The sequence below is a fragment of the Mirounga leonina genome, unplaced genomic scaffold (assembly GCF_011800145.1).
Source record: "Mirounga leonina isolate KUSES-001 unplaced genomic scaffold, KU_Mleo_1.0 Mir_175, whole genome shotgun sequence".
NCBI lineage: Eukaryota > Metazoa > Chordata > Mammalia > Carnivora > Phocidae > Mirounga > Mirounga leonina.
In genome coordinates this window covers 20,968,799-20,992,857 of record NW_023270453.1, presented here as the reverse complement: position 1 = coordinate 20,992,857, position 24,059 = coordinate 20,968,799, and the positions used below count along the sequence as shown (strand labels likewise).

At 43.6% G+C, this 24,059-nt stretch overlaps 1 protein-coding gene and 1 non-coding gene across 10 annotated transcripts in view; one reads left to right on the top strand and one right to left on the bottom strand.

The window, feature by feature from the left end:
• ZMYND11 (zinc finger MYND-type containing 11) overlaps positions 1-24,059 on the top strand; it is a 128,977-nt gene that overhangs the window by 48,090 nt on the left and 56,828 nt on the right. For 5 of the 9 annotated variants that reach the window (XM_035021766.1, XM_035021764.1, XM_035021763.1 and 2 more), the window contains exons 1-2: positions 5,972-6,402; positions 7,826-7,960. In XM_035021766.1, the coding sequence (XP_034877657.1) occupies positions 7,845-7,960 (116 nt within the window). In that variant the 5' untranslated portion in view covers positions 5,972-6,402; positions 7,826-7,844. Of the gene's footprint in view, positions 1-5,971; positions 6,403-7,825; positions 7,961-24,059 lie in introns of those variants that run through there. The other 4 variants (XM_035021761.1, XM_035021759.1, XM_035021760.1 and 1 more) reach the window with 2 other exon arrangements.
• LOC118022023 lies at positions 14,025-14,127 on the bottom strand. The gene has a single exon (XR_004682358.1). It is a non-coding gene; the product is annotated as a U6 spliceosomal RNA (small nuclear RNA).

Sequence of the window (24,059 nt, the reverse complement as noted above, 5' to 3'; positions counted from 1 at the left end):
AATATTAGCAAATTGAATCTAACGTTGTATAAAAAGTATTATGCCCCATGACTAAATGGGGTTTATCTCAGGTATGCATGGTTGCTTTGGTATCTGGAAATCAATTAATGTAATCCTCATATCAACAGGCTAAAGAAAAATCAAGTGATTAATAGATGGAGAAAAAAGCATTGGGCAAAATCCAACGCCCATTCATAATAAAAACCAGCAAACTCTCGGAATAGAGAGGAATTTCCTCAACACGATAAAGTCTACCTACAAAAACCCTGTACTAACATCATCATACTTAATGATAAAAAACTCACAGGTTTCCTGCTGAGATTGGGAACAAAGCAAGGATGTCTCCTCTTACCATCCCTTTTCAACATTGGACTGGAAGTCCTAGGTAAAGCAGTAAGACAAGAAATTGAAGTATACAGATTTGGAAGAGAAATAAAACTGTCTTCATTTACAGATGACATGATTACACAGAAAATCTGAAAGAATTGACCTGAAACTAATAATTATAGCACGTTGTATGACAAAAAATTAATATATAAAAGCCTATCACTTTCCTATGTACCAGCAATGAACAAGTTGAATTTGAAGTTAAAAACACATTACATTTATATTATCACCCCCAGAATGGAATACTTAAGTACAAACCTGAAAAATATGTGTAAAGTCTATATGAGGAAAACAGCAAAGTTCTGATGAGATAAATGGAGAGGGAACCCTTGTTCATGGATAGGAAGACTTAAATATTGTCAACATGTCAGTTCTTCCCAATTTGATCTATAGATTGCATGCTATCCCAATAAAAATCCTAGGAAGTCATATTTTGGAGATCAACAAAGTGATTCTAAAATTCATATGGAGGGGCAAGAGATCCAGAATAGCCAATACAATATTGAAGGAGAAGAACAAATTTAGAGATTTCAAGACTTACTGTAAAGCTATGTTAATTAAGACCGTGTGGTAGTGGTAAAGTAACAGACAAATGGATCAGTGGGACAGATGGGAGAGCCTGGAAGTAGACCCACATAAATATAGCCAATGTTCTTTAACAAGGGCAGTATAATGGAGCAAGTAAAATGTCTTCATCAAATAGCACTAGGATGACTGTGCATCCACATGCAGAAAAAATCGACCTAGACACAGACCTTATACCCCTCACCACAGTTAATGCAAAATGGATCATAGACCTAAAATGTAAAATGCAAAACTAAAACTTCTGGAAAATAACATAGACAACCTAGCTGTCCTGAGTATGGCAATGACTTTTTTGGATACAACACCAAGACACAACCCCTTAAAGTAATAATTGATAAGCTGGACTTGATTAAAATTAAAACCTTCTGCTCTGTGAAGGACAGTGTGAAGAGAATGGTAGGATGAGCCACATACTGGGAGAATATTTGTAAAAGACACATCTGATAAAGGACTGTTACACAAAAGAGACAACTCTTAAAACTTGACATTAAGAAAATGGACCTGATTAAGAAATGAACAAAAAATTTGAACTGACACCTCACCAAAGATGATATACAGGTGGAAGGTAAGTGTATGAAAAGATGTTCAATATTCTGTGTCATTAGAGAATTGCAAATTAAAACAGCATTGATTTATTACCACATGATTGTGAGAATGACTAAAATCCAAAAAACAGGGACACCACCAATCGCTGATGGGAACGTGGAGCATTAGGAAAGTCACTGCCAGTGGGAATGCTAAATGGTGCAGCCATTTTGGGAGACCAGTTTCTCACAAAACTACAGGTTCTGTTACTGTACGATCCAGCCATTGCATTGCTTGTTATTTATCAAAGGACCTGAAAACTCACACAGGGTGGTTTTAGCAGCTTTATTCATAATTGCCAAAACATGGGAGCAACCAAGATGTCTTATAGTCAGTGGTATATAAGTGGTAAATAAACCATGTTACATCCATACAAGGGAACATTATTCAGCACTAAAACGAAATGAACTATCATACCATGAAAAGACACGGAGGAAATCTTAAATGTGTATTGCTAAGTGAAAGAAGCTACTCTGAAAAGGCTGCATACATCCTCTATGAGTCCAACTATAGGACATTCTGGAAAAGGCAAAATGAAGGAGGTAGTTAAAAAAACCTGTGGTTTCCAGTGTTTGGGGACCCAGAGGGATGAGTAGGTGGAACACAGGATTTTTAGGACCGGGAAACTAGTCTGTATGATACTTGGATGGTGTGTACTTGTCTTTATGCTTATGTGAAAACCCATAGTGTGTACAACACCAGGAGTGAACTGTAAGGTAAACTGTGGTCCTTGGGGAAAATAGTGGCGTGTCAGTGCAGGTTTGCTGATTGTAACAAATGTGATTTCTGGTTTGGGATGTTGATAACGGGGGAGGTGGCAGATGTGTGTGGACATGGGACTCTTTGTGTTTCCTGCTGAATTTTGCTGTGAACCTAAAACTGATCTACAAAACAAAGTTTATTAGTGTTACTACTTTTTAAAAAGTTATTCTCAGATGGATAACAAGTCAATATTAAAAAATTAAAAAACAGGAAAATACACTTGAATATTTTTCTGACCTGAATGTGGAAGGACTTCTAATCAGGAAAGTTATCATAAAAGAATACATAGTTAGCTATATTTCTGTATAATTTCATTTAGTCTTTACTAAAAGACAAAAGTATTTGGGTAATAATATATAAACATGTTAATATATAAATGGAAAAATGGTATGGATAGACTATCAGTAAAAAGTAATTTAAAAATACGAGTAGACTTGGTGCCTGGGTGGCTCAGTCGATTAAGTGTCTGCCTTCAACTTGGGTCATGTTCCTGATCCTGGGATTGAGTCCCGCATCAGGCTCCCTGCTCAGTGGAGAGTCTGCTTCTCCCTCTCCCCTCTGCTCATGCTCTCACTCTCTCTGTCAAATAAATCAGTAAAAAAATCTTAAAAAAAATAAAATTACGAGTAGACTTTGGAAAAATTTCAACCTAACCTAAGTAATAATGACATTATACAATGAGATTAAATTTTATTTATTTTTTTAAAGATTTTATTCATTTGACAGAGCACCAGCAGAGGGAGAGGGAGAAGCAGACTCCCTGCTGAGCAAGGAGCCCAAAGTGGGACTTGATCCCAGGACCCCGGGATCATGACCTGAGCCGAAGGCAGATGCTTAACCGACTGAGTCACCCAGGCATCCCGAGATTAAATTTTAAATTACATGTAATATTTGATTAAATTACTTTAAAATATTTATAAAATATATTTGTTAGTGTAATAATAAAACAAAAACGTGAACCCATCTACCACCAGAAGCAGACATTGGAACATGTTTGATGCTGTGTCCTGGTGGGTCCTCTTGCTTTCTTTTCTCTGCCTCCCACTATTTTAATCTCCTTACTATCATGTTTATCAATTCCTTCAGGACACAGTTTTCCTACAGTTGTATTTGTCTCCAAGTATTACATTGTTTAATTCTGCTTATTTTTTAATTCCCTGATTTGATTACTTTTATCTTTTCCCCCGTTTGTAGCATTTGTCGGATATAAAAGAAGATACATAGGTGGAAGGGATTGCATTAAATCTGGATTTGTAGGGGTAGAGAGTATCAGTATCATCTGGGGGCTAGCCAGAGTTGCTTGGACCAACTCACACCCATTAGGATGGCTACTGTCAAAACCCAGAAAATTACAAGTGTTGATGAAAACGTGGAGAAATTAGAACCTTGTGCACCAGTGGCGGGAAAGTAAAATGGGGCACCTGCTGTGGAAAACAGTATGGCAGGTCTTTAAAAAGTGAACCCTGTAATTGCTGGGTCATAGGGTAATTCTGCTTCTGAAAGCAGAGTCTGGAAGGCATGTTTGTATACACATGTTCATAGCAACACGTGGAAGAAACCCAGGTGTTCATCCACAGATGAATGGAAAACAAAGTGCAGTACATCATGCAATAGAATATTATTCAGCCTTGAAGAGGAAGAAAATGGGGGGAACCTTGAGGATGTGTTGTTACGGGAAATATGTCAGACACAGAAGGACAAGTATTGTATGATTCCACCTCTGTGAGGGACTTAGTTTCATCACAAAGGAGAAGCAGAACGGTGGGTGCTGGGGGTGCAGGGGATAGGGGCTTAGTGATTACTGGGTGCAGAGATTCGGTTTCACAGGATGAGGTGAGTTTCGGGGCAGGACAGTGTTGGCAGGTGCACAGCGGTGTGGATGTATTTAATGCCACTGAGCCGCACGCTTAAAAATGGTGATGCTGATTTATGTGTATTTTGCTACAGTAAGAGAAATTGAGGAAAAAATTAGTGGGAAGCTTTTGGTTTTGTGTTTTTATTTTTTTTAACTATAAGCCTCTTGAGAATCACTTTCTGAAGGAGCTCCTCTTCCTAAAGGGAGCCAAAAAAAAGATTGAGGACTGAGTTAAATCTCTCCCAAGTCTTAAGGTGGTCGTCGTCGTCGTCTTTTCCTTCTTCTTTTGATAGCTTAATCTTTGCTATAACACAAATGAAGGCTTACTCTGGGACTTTGTTCATGTAACAGCTGGAAAAGTTGAATTTCATAATTTTGTATCAGAAGCTTGTCATGTTCCTAACTGCGAGGCCACCCTGAAAGACATGAAGAATGAGGCCTGTCCCTTCTTAGTTGAATGGGTAGATTCTTTTGAGGAATTTATAATTATTTGCACAAGGTGATACATCTGTGGAGAGACCTATAAGCACATTATAACTAGAATATACAAGAGAGTCGAGTTTAGTTCTAGGAGAGGGGTTGGTTAGGAGCAAGTCCCAGGAAGAGCAAAGAAAGGGCAGAGCACAGCTTACCCAAGGGGATGGAGGTATGGCGTTTCTGGGCAGACTTAGGAATTTTTTTTTTTTAAGATTTTATTTATTTATTAGAGAGAGAGAGCGAGAGCAGGAACACAAGCAGGGGGAGTGAGAGAGGGAGAAGCAGGCTTCCCGCGGAGCAGAGAGCCCGAAGTGGGGCTTGATCCCAGGACGCTGGGATCACGAACCTGAGCCGAAGGCAGACGCTTAACGACTAAGCCACCCAGGTGCCCCAGACTTAGGAATTTTGAGTAAAGTTTAGTAGTAGCATACACTCAGGGAAGAGGGCTGTGGAGTTGGATTTGGCCACGTCATTGAAGACCTTGAATGAGAAGCTGTCTGTACAAAGGATCTGAGGAACTCATTTTCTAGGATTTTCTTTTTATTGATAAACACCCAAATTGCTATCTTTTGATATCTAGCCACATTATTCATATTTACTAGATGGTGGAAGGACTTTTGTCTGACTGGCTTATTGCTATATTCCCAGAGCCTAGAAGAATATCTGACCTACGTTAGTGAATGCATGATTTTAGATTTCCTAAGAAGGGAAAATCTCCGTGGTGGTTCTTTAAAGAGATCTTGTCCTAATCGGTCAGGCTGGTTCTGTTGTTTTTATAACTGGTCTCAGACTTCATCATACTCAGCTTACTTGGGTTTGAGTTCTTTGCAAGGCTCTCTTTGGGCTCCTGAGCATCTATCTCCCTTATGATATATGTATCTGTGTTGACTTGGTTCAGATTCAGGTAGATCTCAAAAATCTTTGGTTTTAACTTTACATCTGTTTTCCTGAACTTTACATTTGTGCATTATTTAATTCTTTAGCCTTGATTTTAACCATTTCTAGCCATTTGGTGATAATCACTTCTAGAGTTTCTGCTATTAGTGTCCCCCCCTATGTTCTTTTGGTTGTTATATAAATAGTAATATCTACTATTTAGGTATTATTTTAAAATGCTAGCTTTGGTTTTATATATTTTCTGCAGTTCTGAATAAATTATTACTTGTACACATATGTACTTAGAAAAAACACAGGTTGAATTGCATGTTTACATGATGTGATCACTGCCCTGAGACCCTTGTGCTTCTGTTGTTACAGGCGTCATAGCCCTAATGAAACCGAGCAGTGATTTTTATCCTGGCTTTCAACAGCCAAGTATCTTTTAAAGAAATTAAGGAAATTATATTCTGCAGCGCTCCCTGAGCTGGAAGTGGTGTCCCCGGTGCGTGGACTGCTCCAGGACACCTTTGGACGGCATTGTCCTATCTGCCCTTACAGTTCGTGGTTCATGTGTATGTCAGACTTCCTCTGCCAGCGTCAGGCTCTTCTCTGGCAAGGACTACAGTTCTTACATTTTTACATACTTCACTGTATCCATATCTGTGCCTTACACAGAATAGACACCTGTTGTCTTTCAGATTGTGTTTTTCGTGGGAGTACGTGCAGAACCTGACGACTTGCACTACCGCAGTTCGCCGTTAGATGTCACTCTGTGACGTACTTGACATTCTTGCCCAAACTTCCCTCCCTTGATGCTGATCCCATTCAGGAAGGCGGCTTTCCTCAGCAGATGGTCTGGCTGAGAAGTTTCTGTACGTTTGAAAGTGGTTTCTTTCCAAACACACATTAATAAATTATAATTGCAGTTGTGACTGTCTTTTAGTTCTGCATCTAAGTCTGTACTGAACCCAACTGATTTTCCTTAAGTTTTCTTTAGAATTTGAATGCTGGCTTTATGTTTTGGTTATTCTCTCTTTGGAGCAAAGTCTACAGCTATTAGAAGTAGTGGTGGGAAGAAGTAGGATATTCAGGAATACCCTAGAATGTGCTTGGAATTCTTCTGTTAGCAACACACTTCTGAGAGATGCCTTATTCCAGGAGGCCGGCTGAGCCCAGACTTGTGGGAAGTCTCTAGATGAGCATTCATGGCGGCTGCCGGTTTCATTTGGGTTTGTCAGAGGAAGAGTGAGAACTGACTTGTCTGTGAAAAGAAATGTGGAAGCAGAGAAAGCCGACTTGCAGGCTCCGCCGGCCCATCATGGAACACAGGAACGTGTCAAGAATGAGTTTCCTTCACTCATTCTCCTCCTCTGAAAGATAGGAAGGGTCAGGTCAAGGAGGTTTGGTGTTCACCCTGTGCCCGAGGGCTGCCCACACTACCCTGTGTGATTGAGGGATCTGGCATCTCAGTGTGCAAGGACGTTCCTGACGGCCCAGCGCCTCGGTGCCCAGCTGCGAGTCCCAGTGTTCGCGGAGCCTCTCCTGCTGTACCACCACCCATCCGATATCCAGGAGGCAGCCCATATCCCCCTAGATTTGACACAGCCGGTGGCTGTTCTCCTCACCAGGCTCAGAATATTGAAATTTGAACGAAATAGTGGTATTGGTTCTGAATAATATAATGAACAGCCTCCCAACCCAAGCATGTGACCATTTCTGATGATGTGGGCCCACCCACGTCCTCCTCTGGGACACCAGCTCCCAGCCTTTCATGCCTCGGTTAGAAATAGATTCTGTTTATGGTTTTATTTGAAAAGAAAAAAAAAACGCTGTTTTCATTTGTCAGTATGTCTACATAAAATTGAAATTTTAAAACGATGAGTATCATAAACTAAGAACCAAAGAATTAGGACATTTGAATTCCATTTATATTGCTCTGTCATATTACAGTTACACACAGTGTAGTAACAAAAAGTGAAATTTTATGTTCTATTTTTGCTTTGGAATAAAATTGAAATGTACGTGTTCTTTGATATGTTAGTATAGGGTGACCACTTGTCCTTCTTGGGAAGACCTTTTTAACTCTTTGACCTTAAAATGTTATTCTTTATGAAATAACAAAGTGAATGACGGTTTTTGCAGAGTAACCCGTAATGGAGAAAAGTTGGTCATGCTACATCCTGTGTTAGTGTATTCCCCAGTAGTTGGGAGGTGCTGAGTCTGTTACTACACTGATGGTAGTTCATCTTGTAATCCATGCTTTCTTTCCCCTTATGTTTTTGTGTTTTCCTACAGTTACAGAAGTGAACAGGTCATGGCACGTCTAACAAAAAGGCGACAGGCGGATACAAAAGCTATCCAGCATCTTTGGGCAGCCATTGAGATTATACGGAACCAGAAGCAAATTGCCAATATTGACCGTATTACAAAGTAAGTACATTTAAGCAAAAATATCCTTGTAAAGTTTCCTAAAAGATTTTTTGGGGAAAAAAGGTCCAAAAATAACTTATTTATTATGCTCATTGACACATTACAAAGTAGCAGTCACTTTTTGCCTTGTATACACTTGTCAGAAAAACGAGAGAGACATAGACAGGCATTGTGTTAAGATGTTTAATAAACAAATACCAGAGAAGTAAAACATCACTGTGTACTGTTTATAATAGCTTTTTAACGATCAAACATTTTTTAACTCTTGGGATCAAATCTTTAAGTCTTTTTATTAAAAAGGCTTGCTGTTGTGTGCCTGTCTAAAGCACAGTGTTGTTGTTCATTGTTCACTGTGACTGGAGGACAAGTGTTCTGTGCAGAAAACACCCTCTTCTCGGTCCCTAGCCCACTAACCAGGACATCCTGACCATTTTGTCCTGTATTTTGGAAGTTATATTAAATCATCAATTTAAAAAAAGTTGTTTTTTTTTTTTTTCCCCTAGTTTCCAATGCTATTTATTTTGGTAGACCAAGATCAGGATAGGAAACAATCAGACTATTTTATCAATACTCACATTATAAGGGAGTCTTCAAATAGAACTTGATTTTATTTGTTTCTCTGAGTATTTTTAAGGGAATAAAGCTAAATTCATCTCTTTTTAAATGTTTGAGTGATATTTTTTGGTAATTTAGGTAGAATTTCTTTCTTTATTCTTTGTACAGATGATTCCTTAGATGCTGTATGTAAAAATGGGAAATGGGTGATTTATGAGCCCCTTTAATGAAATGTTTATTTTTGTCCTTACTAATAAGTAGTAGAATTGAGCACCACATATTTTTGTCTCTTACCTACATTCTCTTAAAGATTATAAAGGTTCCTCATGAGAGGATGGACCGGAGAAAGGGAGAGGGTGTTGCTGTGTGTTGCTGTAAGTCTGTATTTACCCTTTGAGCACTTAAAGTTGCCGTGCTCCTGCAGGCCAAGAGAAGAAAAAAATAGGTAACACTTAGGGGAAATAAGAATAAAATAAAGAGTATACAATAAGTCCTATTAGTATGTCCTTATAAAAAGCAAATAACTTGAGGGTATGTTACAAAGTACAAGTTATAGTGAGGTGGTATTGGCCTAAAAACATTTCTTTGAAACCTCAAGAATAAAAGCCGTAAGTATTTTCCTATGGCTGGGATTTTCTTTAAAAAAAAAAACAAACCATGGTTTATGTATATTTAAATTATTTATGGAAGAATGTGGAAATCAGATGCCGCTCTTTGGATTTAACGTTTAGACTTGGGGTCATTGACTGAACTCTAGCAGTGTCTCTCCCTCCCCCAGCATCGTCCTAGAGCTGTGGAGGTTTTCCCCGCCCGGGGTGCACCGTCTGGCCGTGAGGGTCGCCGTTAGCTCGTGGCCATGGCGGGTGCAGGCGACCTGCTGCGTGTGCGCAGACGTTTGTCAGCAGGAGTGCGCACCCATGTGCATCTTGCATCCTGTCCTCTCTTCATCAGCACAGCCTCAGGCTGCCAAGGCTGACTTTTCTCCATGCGCTAGGGTCCGTAGATCTTAAGGGGCAGCTGAAGAAGTGTATTCACCTACCAAAAAGTTAACGTCCTATCAGTGTTGTCTAAAGATGAAAAGGAACTGAGAAAATCAGAGGGTAAGTGTTGGCAGGGGTGACGGCCAGTGTCTCTTCTGCCGTCTGAGCACCACTACACCGTGGCATCCGTACTTCTGTCATAGCCTGTGTGCCTAACCAGCTGGCCTGTGCCTGAGCGTCCGGGCCGCACTGGTGCCCTTGTCGCACCCTGGCCGGAGCAGGTTGGGAGGAGCGCTGCCCCATGATGGGGAGTCAGGGGTCTGGGCTGTATTCTGAACAGGTGAATGCTTTCCAAGTCTTTGATGAACTTTAAGTCCAGACCCTCTGCTCAGTTACAGCCGAGCCTGAACCTTGTTGTCTTTTAATCATTACGCACGGGTGACGTTCCTGACGGCTGTGGAGGAGTTACGGTAGAGAAGGCACGTGTGGTCGCGAGGACTCCTTCTCTACCGTGTCTGGTGAGAATGAAAGCTAGACGGCTTCCGGCACACCTGCACGTGTTTGGGCTCCCTGTCCTGTTGGGAAGCCTCGCAAACCCTGAACACTGGCGTCAACAACCTCTGTGTGATGTTCTAGTTCTGCTTGTGTTTGTTTCTTCGAAAATGTCTTTGAGGTCACCTCCAGTCTAAAGGTTCTCATTCATCCTTGATTGTGATTTTCCTTTTTGTTTATTTATTGAAGAGACTGGTTCATTTGCTCTGTGGTTTCCCATAGTCTGGCTTTGGCTGGTTGCATCTTGTGTATTTGTTCCTCTGTGTTTCATGGAAGTGGATAGTTGCCCTGGAGGCTTGAGTGGGGCGAGACCCCTTCATAGGTGCTATGTCCTCCTACCAGGAGGCCGTGATGTGGGCTTCTCGTGTAGTCAGGTTGCTAGCCTTGATGTGTCTTGGCTTACACCAACAATTCATTAAGGGTTGCAGAATGGTGATAATCTAATGCCATCTTTCTGTTGTAAACTGGAATACTTCTGTAAGGACACAAACTTGCCATCGCATGCTGTTGAGCAATCCTCTGGTGTGTTCGTATCTGAAGGTAGAATAACAGGCTCTTTTCCTTTTTTGCCGGTTTTTTTAAAAAAAATCCTCTAATGGTAACTAATTAGTTTTTTAAGTGTCATTTGGAATTCATGCACTTCAGTACTTTTGATATACTTCAGTCCATTTCTGACAAAATATTTATGCTCAGATTTTTCTGTCTTCCATGGGTTTGGAGGCTCTCCACGTGGGCTCCTGAAGTGGCTTTCTGCTTTCTCACCCAACAGGATCTTTCAGGCTCATCTCTCTTGTAGTCCGCCCCAGACCTGGAACCTTTGATTTCTCCAAGGGGCTCCGGTTTCTGTCACATAGAAATTGTGTCTCAGAAGCATGTCTGGCCCTCTGTGTGCTCACTGCAGCTTGCTTGGTCTTTCCAGGCCCTCTCGTGGGCAGAGGTAGTAAATATAATTGTAAGAGGAAAAACACCTTATGAATGCATACTTGCATTTTTGTTGGAATTTGTGGCTACTGGGTTTTCCATAACTCTTCTACCAAAACTTTTCTTACACAGTAAGGAGGTCATGAATGGTAGTTACTCAGTTATTGTATCCAGCATTATATATCCAGCATTTGGAGAGTAATAACACCAACACTGTAACCAGTAATGTGTTTCCTGGAAACAGTGTAGACTGTTTATCCCTGTTCTTAAACAGTTGTACTGATTCTGACCAGCCAGAGATGAGGCCAGCCGCCTGACATGCTCTTCCTCACCACTGAACGTTGGTTTCCCTCTGCAGTAAGTGTGTATCTCATGGTCCGCACCAGCCCTCTCTTGGTGTGCAAAGTTCATTCTCTGGTCGATTTCTTTTTTATATTCTTTTCCCCCAGTTTTGCTAAGATATAATTGACATATGATGTTGTGTTTATAAGGTATACAACATCATGATTTTGTATTTGTACCCACTGCAAAACAATACCTCAGTGTGTTCGGGTAGCATCTGTTCCCTCACATAGTCACACATTTTGTTTCTTGTGATGAGAACCTTTGAGACCTCCTCTGTTAGCACCTTTCAGATACACGGTCCATTATTACTAGCGGTAATCAGCATGCTGTACCTGACATGTCCAGGACTGATTTCTCTTATAACTTGAAGTTTATACTTTTTGCACCCTTTCCTGTTTGACCCACTGCTGGCCACCACCAATCTGTTCTCTGTTTCTGTGCACTTGGTCTTTTTAGATAACACGTGGGAGATGAAACAGAGTTTGTCTTTTTCTGTCTGACTTATTCCACTTAGTACATTGCCCTCGGGAGCCATCCACGTTGTCACAGAATGATGGGGTTTCCTTTCTTATGGCTGAGTCATTCCCTTGTATATACACGTCATCTTCGTGCACTCCTCTGTCAGTGGGCATGCAGGCTGTTCCCATGCTGTGGCTATGGTGACTAGTGCTGCCGTGGACGTGGCAGGGTGTAGATAGCTTTTTGAGATAGTGATTTCATTTCTTATGGATAAATACCCAGAAGTGGGATTGCTGATCGTATTGTAGTTCTATTTTAATTTTTTGAGTAGCCTCCATGCTGGTTTCCAGAGCGGCTGCACCATCTAGGACATTCTTAATCAAGACTTTGTGGGAACTGACCTTCGAGTGCTTGCTGGCTCGTCACAGCTGGTTGCAGCCTTTTTAGTACATCAGTTTGGCTGGATTTAAAATCCTTAACTTGTCTATTCCTTTCTCTGGGGTTTTTATATGTTCTATATGCTGGCTTAAAGGGCTTCTTGTGGTCGCCATGCACCCTAGGAAAGAGGCCTGCATGTTTTTTACCAGTTTCTTTTAAGTCTCTCCCTCTGTTTTTAAAATAGTTTTGTTCTGTTCAAAAAGTATAACTAACAGAAACTTCTTTAACAGATTCTGTTATTTGGGGTGGAAAGTACTTTCACAAAATGAGTCAGTCTGAAATCAAAGTACATATATGGGATTACGCTTGATTTGTAATTAGTGGTTAAGCTATCCCTGTCATTTAAAGGTGCATGTTTAGGGACGCCTGGGTGGCTCAGTCGGTTAAGCGTCTGCTTTCGGCTCAGGTCCTGATCCCAGGGTTCTGGGATCGAGTCCTGCATCGGGCTCCCTGCTCAGCGGGGAGCCTGCTTCTCCCTCTGCCTGTTCTGCCTGCCCCTTCGCCGTTTGTGCGTGCGGTCTCTCTCTCTGACAAATTAATAAAATCTTAAAAAGGTGTATGTTTATAATTTGGATTTGATGATAATGTAAAATTCCATAGTTCTCATTTGAGAGCTAAATAAACAGAAATAAATTTTCATCTCTCAGTAAAAACATATTTTTAGAAACTGAAGTATGTTTTGTGATGCTTAATCATAAAATTGAAACCAACAGGTCATTTTATCATAAAAAATACAGTAGTCATTTGAATGAAGGTGAGCAGAGGCAAGATTTTATGTAAAACAAGTATAACATTTTTATGCTTAAGATCATAATGTTAGCTCTTGTTTAACAGTTTTTAAGTCAAGGAACAAAGATTAAGAATCATAGACAGGGGCGCCTGGGTGGCTCATTTCGGTGAAGTGTCTGCCTTCGGCTCAGGTCATGATCCCTGGGTCCTGGGATGGAGCCCCGCATTGGGCTCCCTGCTCCATGGGAAGCCTGCTTCTCCCTCTATCTGTGCTCGCTTGCTCTCTCTCTGACAAATAAATAAAATCTTTTTAAAAAATGACAACAAAATCAGTAACAAATGAAATTTAAACTTTCAATCCCTAAGATTTCTCATATTATTCATAATTCATAATCGCATCATTTACGGTCACCTATATTTTAATATTCCCTAAAATAAGTCACATGTGTCCACTTCTGTTCTGTCTTAAACCCTCACATACTATTCACATCTAACTTGGATAATTATAAGGTGGCATTAGTGTTTCATAAAGTATTCTGAGTAATCATTATAATGTAAATGCATTCTGTTGAAGCAAGTATGGATTTTATGTTCATCTCTGCCAGTATTATGGGCTAGTTTGTACCATTGCGAGAGGTCAGATGACGTTTTGTGCCTGCTGGACAAAGCCAGTGACCCTTTCTGTTTTCTTGCTGTCTCGGGTACCTGCGACTGTGTGTTTCCAGAGGTGATGGTGCCTGACTCACGTGATTAGGCTGACATGGGGTTGGAAGACTTCCTGTTCCAGTTAATGTTTCAGATCAGGGCATCAGTGACCTGTATCGCTTACTCTAGGGTTACACCCCAGGTATAACTGTGCCCTCTGCCCTCTTTGACACATTTGCAGTGACTGCGTCCTCCTGGAGCACCACCTATCGCTACGGGCTGAGCCGTCTGCGCCCGGCTGGCTTCTCAGGTTGCACGAGGCACACTCCATCTCTGTAGTGACTTGTTGAGAGTTCACTCCATGAGAGCCGTAAGAACTGCCAAGTTACCATTTTGCTTTGTCTCTGTGTCAGTTTCTTTTCTTTTTTGGCAGACAACACAAAAATAAGGAGCACTTCCCAAATTTATGTGTCCTGCTTGCAAGGGACCGTGCTGATCTTCTGTGTGTCGTTCGGTCTTAGTGTATGTTCTGCCACGGCGAACCCTCTATTGATTCCACTCCCTTACTGGGTTTGCTGGAGAGGAGGGGATGGCCATTGCCTGTTACCTCTTTGGAAATAAGTTATTTTGAAAAACTAGCAGTTAATATTATGCTGTAAATGCAATCTCAAGAATTCTTCACAGGCTCACTAACTGCACACCCATTTCCGTTTGTAATGATTTATTCTTTCTTACATTTCTTCTGTGGTAGCAGATTGGCAGGCACAATTTACCACTGTTATTTTATTTTACATAATAACAGCCTTGCAGGAGAAGTCACGGATTCTGAGCAACCGTAACGTACAGCTCCACAGTGAGCTTTCTCCGGTGTGCTGAATTCTCAGGGCACTCCTCTTGGCTTGGATTACTGTCTAGCTGTTTTCATGTTTGACATTTCTCTGCAGTTCTGTGAAGGAAACATACGGACAAGGCACAGAAAAGCGTAAACAACCATTCGAGAGTAAATGAGTGTGATCAAGTAATGGGAGAGGCATCGCAGACGGCCCAGGGCTCGCCCCACATGCTGGTCTGTACTGACGGATACACTCCTGGCCGCAGTCCAGGGGTCACTGGATGTCAGGAAGTCATGGAAGGCCTGTATTGGTTGGGCCTGGGAGGGCGGGTGGGATTCAGGCCGAGGAGAGTCCGAGCAGAGGGACTGGAAAAGGAGGTGAAGACAGAGAGGGCCAGACAGGAGGGCCTCTGAGGTCAGCACTGAGGTTTTTATCCTGGACCTAGAGGGCGATACCGAGTGTATTTGGAATGTGGACGTAGTGAGAGGAAAATACACTAGTTTCCCTCCCCAGAGAGATGGAACGTTCCCTTCAGGTCTGGAGTGGGCCTGCACCTCCCTGTTCCGGCCCGGGTCTGAGCCCGCCTGGTTCCTTGTCCGCAGTAGCAGCACGGTGCTGACTGGGCTTCCGGCCGCCCACACCTGCGGTCTCTGTTGCTTCCCATCACTGGTGTCAGAGGTGTTTTTCCAGAACACCATCTTATCACATGCTGCGTGACTGACAGCTTCCTCTACTGCTCGCGAGCCCAAATTCCCATGCCAGCGTATTACTGCCTGGGCCTGCCACTTTCCACCCAGTGTGCTGTGCTCCAGACGCCCCGGGCCCCCCTAGAGGCCCCCGGATCCTTGGTGGTCCACACTCTCTGGGATGCTGACCCCCCTGGACTCATCTGCCAGGCAGACTCCTCTTGAAGTCATGTCCCCCAGGAGGTCGTTCCTGACCCCTCCAAGTGAACATAAGCCTCACCCCTCATCAGTATTTTTCTAGATTATAGGTCTCTCTATTCTTCTTTAAGATGCTGGTTTTTATTTCCCCATTGTGCACAAAGTGCAAATACCTGACTGAACAGGGCGTTTGTGTGAGCCCTTCGCATTAGACCCCGAGTGTCCTCCTTTTCATGCCCTGCAGCTCCCTACTCAGATTTCCATCTGGTGACACTGTTCTCTTCGGTCTGAGCACTCTCTTATTTTGATTCTTTTTTTTTTGTATTTTTCCTTCATTAATAGACAAAACCTACCCTTTTAAGATTCAACCCAAATATTCTCTCATATGATTCATTCCTCGGGATAACCTTGCTCTTGGTCACAGTGATGTATATGAAAATAACTTTTATTATTTATTACAGACTCTTATTACTAAAAAAAATTTCTGCTTCCTTTGCTGATAGTGAGCACCTTGCGGGTAGGGCATACGTCTTTCCTCGGTTTGGATCTTAGTGTGAAGTGTAGCTGGGACAAGGAGGTGAGGACAGGTTTCCTAATAATACTCAGTTGCATTCATTGAAGACATAGTTTCAAGGAGGCTCAGAATTGAGAGTCGTAGTTATTCTGTGACAAGCCCTGTGCTATGTAGGATTTGTCTCTGTGAATTCTCCCAACTCCAAGAGGTCTGTTGTCATTCTCTTCATGTTGCTGAAGATGATGGACCTCAGGCAGGGAAGATCTTGCCTGAGGCCACAGAGGTTGTTGGTGGCAAAACGCAAATACGAATATAGATCTCTTTGATGTCGTAGTCCAAGCTTCTGATCATTCACTGTTTCCTTTGGTATTTGATGGACTTGTACCCTTGCATGTGTTGAAGACTTTAGTTCACTGTCACGTTTGTGTGCTTCCATATCACCATGTAACAACCCAGACATTCAGAGGAGCTTTTATTGTGGCAAAATACACATCTTAACCATTCTTAACTGTAGTTCAGTGGCATTAAATACATCCACACTGCTGTGCACCTGCCACCACCGTCCCTCCCCAAAACTCACTTCGTTGTGTGAAACTGAATCTCTGTACCCAGTAATCACTGAGCCCCCATCCCCTGTGCCCCCAGCACCCGCTGTTCTGCTTCGCCTTTGTGATGAATCTAAGTCCCTCACAGAGGTGGAATCCTGTCGTATTTGTCTTTTTGCAACTGGCTGTCTCATTCGGCATGATGTCCTCAAGGCTCATCCATGTTGTGGCATAAGGAAGATTTCCTTCCTCCTTAAGGCTGGATGATACCCCACCGCACGGAATGTGGTAGACCCCGCATCTTGTTACCCATGTGCTCGTCCACGGATATTTGGGTTGCTCCCGTACGTTTGCTTTTGTGACTAATGCTGGTATGAGCCTGGGTGGACAGAGCTGTTTGAGACCCTGCTTTCAGGTGTTTGGGGTTTATACCCAGAAGTGGAGTTGTGGGGTTCATACGGCAGTTCTGTTTTTAGTTTTGTGGAGGAACTTCCATACTGTTCTCCACACTGGCTGCACCAGCTTGCATTCCCACCAGCAGTGCACGAGGGTCCCCTGTCTCCGCCTCTTCGCCAGCACTTGTTATTTCCTGTCTTTTTGGGTCTAGCCGTTCTGACAGGTGTGAGGCGGTACCTCATTGTGGTTTTGATTTGCGTTTCCCTGGTGCTCAGTGACATCGAGCGTCTTCGCATGTGCTTATTCTTGTATCTTTGGGGATGTGTCTCTTCAACTTCTTTGCCCGTTTTTGAGTCAGGTTGTTATTATCAGAAGTTTTGTATATATTCTGGATGTTAATTCTTAACCAGATGTATGATTTACAGATATTTTTCTCAGTCTACTCTGTAGACAGTGTCTCCTGATGTACAACCTTTTAGAATTTTTATGAAGTCACTTCATTTTTTCTTTTGTTGCCTGTGCCTTTGGTCACATCCAAGAAATCATTGCCAAATCCAGTGTCGTGAAGCTTTTGTCCTACGTTTTCTTCCAGAGTTTTATCGTGTTAGGCCTTACATTGAGGTCTTTGATCCATTTTGAGTTAATGTGTGTGTGGGCTGTTAGGTAGGGGTCCAGCCTCCTCCTTTGCATGTGGAGATGCAGTGTCCCCAGCCCATTCTGTTGAAAAGACTGTCGGCTCCCCATCGAGAGGTCTTGGCATCCTCGTCAAAAGTCCTTTCACTATGTGAGAGTTTCTTTCTGGGATTTCTGTTCACCTCCCCTCGTCCGTCTGTCTGTTTTTATGCCAGTTCACCTCCCTTCGTCCGTCAGTCTGTTTTTATGCCAGTACCACGTGGTTTGGTTACTGTAGCTTTTGTAGTAGGTTTGAAATGAGGAAGTGTGAGTCCTCCAGTTTCTCCTTCTTGTCTTCAAGATGATTTTGGCTATTTGGGGTCCATTGAGATTCCACATGAATTTTAGGATGGGTTTTCTATATCTGAAAAAGTTTGAGATTTTGGTAGGGATGGCACTGAATCTGTAGATGGCGTTGGGTCCTGCTGACATTTTAACAGTATGATGTCCTCCAATCCACAAACACGGGGTGGGTTTCCATTTGTTCATGTCTTGAATTCCTTTCAGCAGTATTAGGTAGTGTTTGTTGTGCAGGCTTTCCCTCCTTGGTTAAGTTAATTCCTACGTATTCTTCTTTGAGCGATTTTAAACAGAATTGTTTTCATCGTTTCCTTTTGAGATTGTTCATTGTTCCTGTTTTGTTTTTATTTATTTATTTGACAGAGACACAGTGAGAGAGGGAACACAGCAGGGGGAGTGGGAGAGGGAGAAGCAGGCTTCCCGCTGAGCAGGGAGCCTGATGCGGGGCTTGATCCCAGGACCCGGGGATCATGACTGAGCTGAAGGCAGACGCTTAACGACTGAGCCACCCAGGCGCCCCGTTCATTGTTCCTGTTAGAAATGCAGCTGATTTTATGACTTTGCGTCCTCTACATTGCTGAATTCATCTGTCAGTAAAGCAGCTTTTTTGTGGAATCTTTAGAGTTTTTTATGTGCAAGATAATAATGTCTGCAGAGGTCATTTTACTTCTTATCTCCAATTTGGATGCTTATTATCCTTTTGTTATCTAAATGCTCAGGCTAGGAGGTGCAGTACTGTGTTTACTAGAAGTGATGATAGTGGGCATCCTTGTCTTGTTCCAGACCGTAGAGGAAGAGCTTTCAGCTCGCACAGCTGACCGTGAGGTTAGCTGTGGGCTTGTTGTATATGACCCTCACTGTAGTGAGGTGGTTTCCTCCAGGACCCAGTCTGGTGAGTGTTTTGCAATGGGAGGGTGTTGATTCTGTATGATGCATCTGCTGAGATGCGTCTGTTCGTTCTGTTAGTGTGGTGTGTCATCCTTGGTGAAGTGCGTGTGTTGAACCATCCCTGAATCTACAAGCACCTAGTGGCACAGCATTATTATTAAAATGTGTTTTACTCTAAGTTGCATAGTGGTATTGCAGGACACTTGGAAAAGAGAAAGCCAATGAATAATCACCTATAATTTCTCTGTCCAGTTTTGATTTCTTTCTTTCTGGTCATTTTTTTCCTCAACATTGTTTAATGTAGACCATGTTGTTACGTGGTCACCGTAAGTTATTATTGGTAATGGTTGGGCAGCGTTCCAGGTGGTGAGACTTCTGTCATGTGGTTTGCAAGGGAGGAGGAGTAAGCAAGGTAAACATGCATTGTAAGGTTCACATCGCGGTCATTTATTTGCCTTTAAAACAACCACAGGGGGTTGGCACTACTCATTTTCGCACTTGGAGATGCAGAAGTAACTTGTCCAGGTTGTGAGAGCCGCTGTCTGAGCAGGGATCTGTGACTTTAAAGGCCAGGCTTTTCACACTGCACATGCTCACCCCTCTGTACATCATCCATCGGTTTCTTGCAGGTCTGATGTCCCTTGTATAGATATGTGGTGAAGCCAACAATGGGGTGTAAGCTTGGAGGGGTTCACGGCAGTTAGTGCAGGAACCATGTTTTCGAACATACTCAGTGCCAGGTCCAGGCTGAGTGCCTTGTGTTTGTCATCTCCGTTGGCCTTCGTTCCAACCCGCCCGGTATGCGTGATCACGTGCACGTCTCATTGTGCTCCTGTTTTGTTTGTTCCTGGGTAATTGGGTGTTTCCAGTTTTTGCTGTGTTCAGTAGTCTCCTTGCACTGTGTCTTACTGCTTAGAAGGATTGCTTCCCGATGGATACTCGGGTTGTCCTGGGCGTCCCTCCACCACAAACGGCCACCAGTGGGAACAGGAGGGATTTGTTAGCGTGTGTGTCCAGACACAGAATGCCTCCCTGACTGCAGGGTGTGCAGGTTTGGCTATGCTCCCTCGAGGGATGCCTGTTCAGTAGCTGGACATAAGGGTTATACCCCCACGTGTCTGCTGGTACCTGATGCTGCTCATTTGCACACATGTGGTCACGGACATGTCCTAGTTTACATTTCTTTGTTCATTAATGAGATTAGACAGCTTATGACGTTCCCACAAGGTTTTGGCCTTTCTTTGCTGTGGATGCCTGTTCTCTTCCTTTATCTATTTTCCCACTGGGTTCTTGTCCTTTTCTGTTGATTTGCAGAAGCTCATGTTCTTCTGGACATTAATTCCTTTATGCACATCATGCTTTGTAAACATCTTTTCTAGAAGTTCTGTTATCTGTTTATTAATGTTTCCCATACTGTTCTTTGTTGAACAGAAAATTTTAATTTTGTAGTTATCAAATTCATTGTTTTTGGCCTAATGTTTTATGTTGTTGACATTTTTTATTTAAGGAATCCTTCTTAATAAGACCACAAGAATATTCTGCCGCATTTTCTTTTATTAACTTTAGAGTTTTACATTTCACAGTTCTTTAATCCATCCGTGGTTTCTCTCCATGCAGTGGGGGAAATGGTCCAGGTCTAGTTTGTTTTTCTCTCTCTAGTGAGTCTGCCTTCTGTTTCAACATCTAAGCGTTGGAGTCAGAGACTCTTGTGGGAGATGATTGAGGGCCGTGAGTTTGCGTGGTAGCTGGGCCATGTTTGTGTGCCCTCTTCCCACCACTGTGTAAGCAGGGAGGGATTATCCGTGAATGCCAAGAACCCCAAACCAGGAAGGGGCACCTGGCGTTCACTCATTCACCTGCTTGCTGAATGTTGCGTGACTATGGGCCCTTCTCCTGCAACCAGTTGTCCTGTCCACAGAGAGCATGCAATCTCTAATGGACGTGCACTGATCCCAGGGTCAGCTCTCCTGGTAACTATCTGTCTCCTCCAGGAATTTCCTTTCCTTCCTTCCTCTGCGAATGAAGGCCCCCATGGAGGGCCTTCTTTTTTTTTTTTGGAGAGAGCGCGTGAGTGGGGTTGTGGGGGATGGGCAGATGGAGAGAGAGAGAATCTCAAGCAGACTCCATGTCCAGTGTGGAGCCTGACACGGGGCTCGATCTCGAACCCCGAGGTCATGACCTGAGCTGAAATCAAGAGTCAGACGCTTCACCGACTGAGCCACCCAGGGGCCCCCGTGGAGCCTCCATCTTAATGAAGATACAGAACATTGTCGTCACCCCCAAAAGTTCCTTGTACTCCTTGGTGGTCATTCCCCTGCCTCCAGCCGCAAGCACTGATCTGCTTTCCGTGGCAGTGATTAGCTTTGCTTGTTCTAGAGTTGTTTTTTTTTTTTTTTTTAAGATTTTATTTATTTGACAGAGAGAGACACAGTGAGAGAGGGAACACAAGCAGGGGGAGTGGGAGAGGGAGAAGCAGGCTTCCCGCCGAGCAGGGAGCCCGATGTGGGGCTCGATCCCAGGACCCTGGGATCATGACCTGAGCTGAAGGCAGACGCTTAACGACTGAGCCACCCAGGCACCCCTGTTCTAGAGTTTTATATAAGTGGAATCATACAATATATTCTTTTGCATGATTGACTTTTCTTGGTCAGCATGGGTTGAGATTCATTTGCTGTGCATGTTGGCAGTTAATGGACATACCATGGTTTGGGAATCATTCACCTGCTGGGGGCACTGGGGGCTGTTATGGTAGAAGCTGTGCTGTGCTCTCTTGTGCAGGTGTAGCTGATGTGTATTTGGGTCAATGCCTGAGAGCGGAGCACCAGTTCAGGGGCAGGCGTGCTGGTGTAGCAGATAAGCGGTGAGGAGGGTGGTGGCGGGTGGGTTCTACTTTGTGTGTGTACGCTGTCTTCACATACATGGATCAGATGCACTTCGTGTGTTTTACCAGAACGTCACTTGTTCTGCAGGTAGAAAAAGGTGTAAGCAGAGTGCATCGTGCGTCAGATCACCTGTGGTAGATGGAGGTGAGGAGGGAGAGAGACAGGAGGGTCAGGACGTAGAGTGGGGCTGGGAGTGAAGCTACGGCAGGAAACTGTCCGTGAAGCCCCAGGGCTTGTTAGGAAGGACGCGTTCCGGATCTGGCTTTCCATTTCCTTGCAGCTAGCTCGAGGGGAAGCCTCAACATTTGAACAGTGCCTGTAAGGGATTCCGTTGCTGAGGTTTCTAACGGTACTAACCTCAGAAAGGGGTGTATTCCCAGCGTTTTCGTATGTGTCTGTTGCAAAGCTCATGCTGGGTGGCAGGGTCTAGTCCTGTGTCGCGCCATGAGGCTGAGGCCGAGGCCTGGGACGCAGTTTTAACTAAGAGGTGGTGGCTCGCAGAGTGAGCGGGAGGGGAGCCTGCTGCTGCTTGTGCAGCTTCCTGGCTCTGGAGGGACCTGTGGCAGACATAACACACCTGCGCTGCCCCCAAGCCCGCCATGAGTTTGCATCTTCTTGTGGACACGGTTGCGCCTACCAGGGCTGCACCCTGCTCGTTGATGCCGTGAAATGTCCATAAATGTGCACGGACGGAGCCATGCTAAGATGCGTAATTCACCATGACTGAAATTGAGCCTTCTCAGCATCCGCTATTTTCCTGTTTGTGAAATGGAATCAGTGTTAACCAGAAAATGAGTAGGATGTGTGTCACACGGAAAATGTCTCTTTCCTCCAGATGAAACCTGCCTGATATTTTCTAAGTTTCCATCTAACAGTAAATCAACTCAAGATTTTACTTTACTGATTTTAATTAAAGTCATGGCATAAAAAATGTAATAATTGACAGTGTGCCGTTTGGGGTAATTAAAATGGAGCAGTTTTTGAAACAAAAGGTCTTTTAATGCCTTTACAATTAATGGGGGGAAATGGAAAGGGTTTTTCTTTTTCGTTGTTAATTAATCCTCCCAAACCTTCAAAGCGTATCTATCAGCCCTGTAAATTATTTTAACTAGTTCAGAAATGAGGGAAATCAAGATTTAACAGTTACGGTTAGGCAACAAGAATTATGAAGGGATGTAGAAAAACCAGCACGTTTCACTGTTCCTTGTTGGGCTTTCCCCGGAGCCTCTGTGGGGTCTGCGATGAGTAAATGGCTCCGTCTGGCGCTGAGCGCGAGGGACTGGCGCACTGTGGCCTTGGGCTGCCCAGCAAAGGTGCTTGCCTAGTGCGCGTCTCCCACTGCCGTGGAGGCTCTGGGTGACGCCGGCCTCCAGTTATGTGGTACTCACTGCAGACGCTAGGCAAACATGGCTTTGTGGGGTCTGTGTCCTGGAGGAATTTCACAGTGCTGACTAGTCAGATATTTTCACTCTTCTTCTCTGCTGCTTCCATGGTTTTCATCCTCAGAGTCGTTCAGCATCAAGAGATGAGGTCAGTGTTCAACATTTATCTCCTTCCATGATTCTGATGTCCTCACCCCCTGAGCACATTCAGGTGTTCGTGGTGCAGCTGTGGGGCACGGCTAACTTTATCTAGATGGTCCAGAAGACCCTCAGGCGGGTTTGTTTGAATTTATTCCAGATAAAGTTCTCTAGATGCCGCGGTAGTGTGGAGCTGTTGATGATGTTTTGTCATCGACAAAGGGCAAGTCAGTGCGTTGGTGGTGGTTCCTTCTTCCGCAGATGGGTCGGATCATGCTGTTGTCTTGAGTGTGTCATCTCCAACAGGGGGGTACTAGAAGAATTAAAGGTAGATAATCAGGGGCACCTGGGTGGCTCAGTCGTTAAGCGTCTGCCTTCGGCTCAGGTCATGATCCCAGGGTCCTCGGATCGAGCCCCGCATCGGGCTCCCTGCTCTGAGGGAAGCCTGCTTCTCCCTCTCCCACTCCCCCTGCTTGTGTTCCCTCTCTCGTTGTGTCTCTCTCTGTCAAATAAATAAATAAATAAAATCTTAAAAAAAAAAAAAGAGGTAGATAATCAGTTTCAGGAAATTATCACTTCTGAGATGTCTTTTGTAGAAATGTTAAATCAGCAGTGGCTGTTGACCACTTTGCTGCATGTATATTTTTGTCTTGGGACTTGGAGAATTAAGGCCGGGGGGGATGAGCCATGTTGGGCTTTGCAGTCTGTTGCTTGGATGCACCTGAGTGCTGAGCAGCAGTTGGGGGGGTTAGTATCCTAGCGGAGACTTTGGGAACAGACTACAGGAAACGGAATAGGTAGGATGGGAGAAAATTAAAACTTACTGAGAAATCCCGAGAAATTGAATATAACATTTACGTACTATGCTATGGTTTATGCTAGGTTTGGCCACTGCCCGTGCATCTCAAACCCAGTTTGCTAGTTTTGCCTCCTGATTGGTTGAAGGTACATCCCTGTGATGGGTCAGCAGCGTGTAAGACAGCGGGAGGCCTGGTGTGATCTTAACTTGCGTTATTAACATACGTATTTGCACACGGAGTA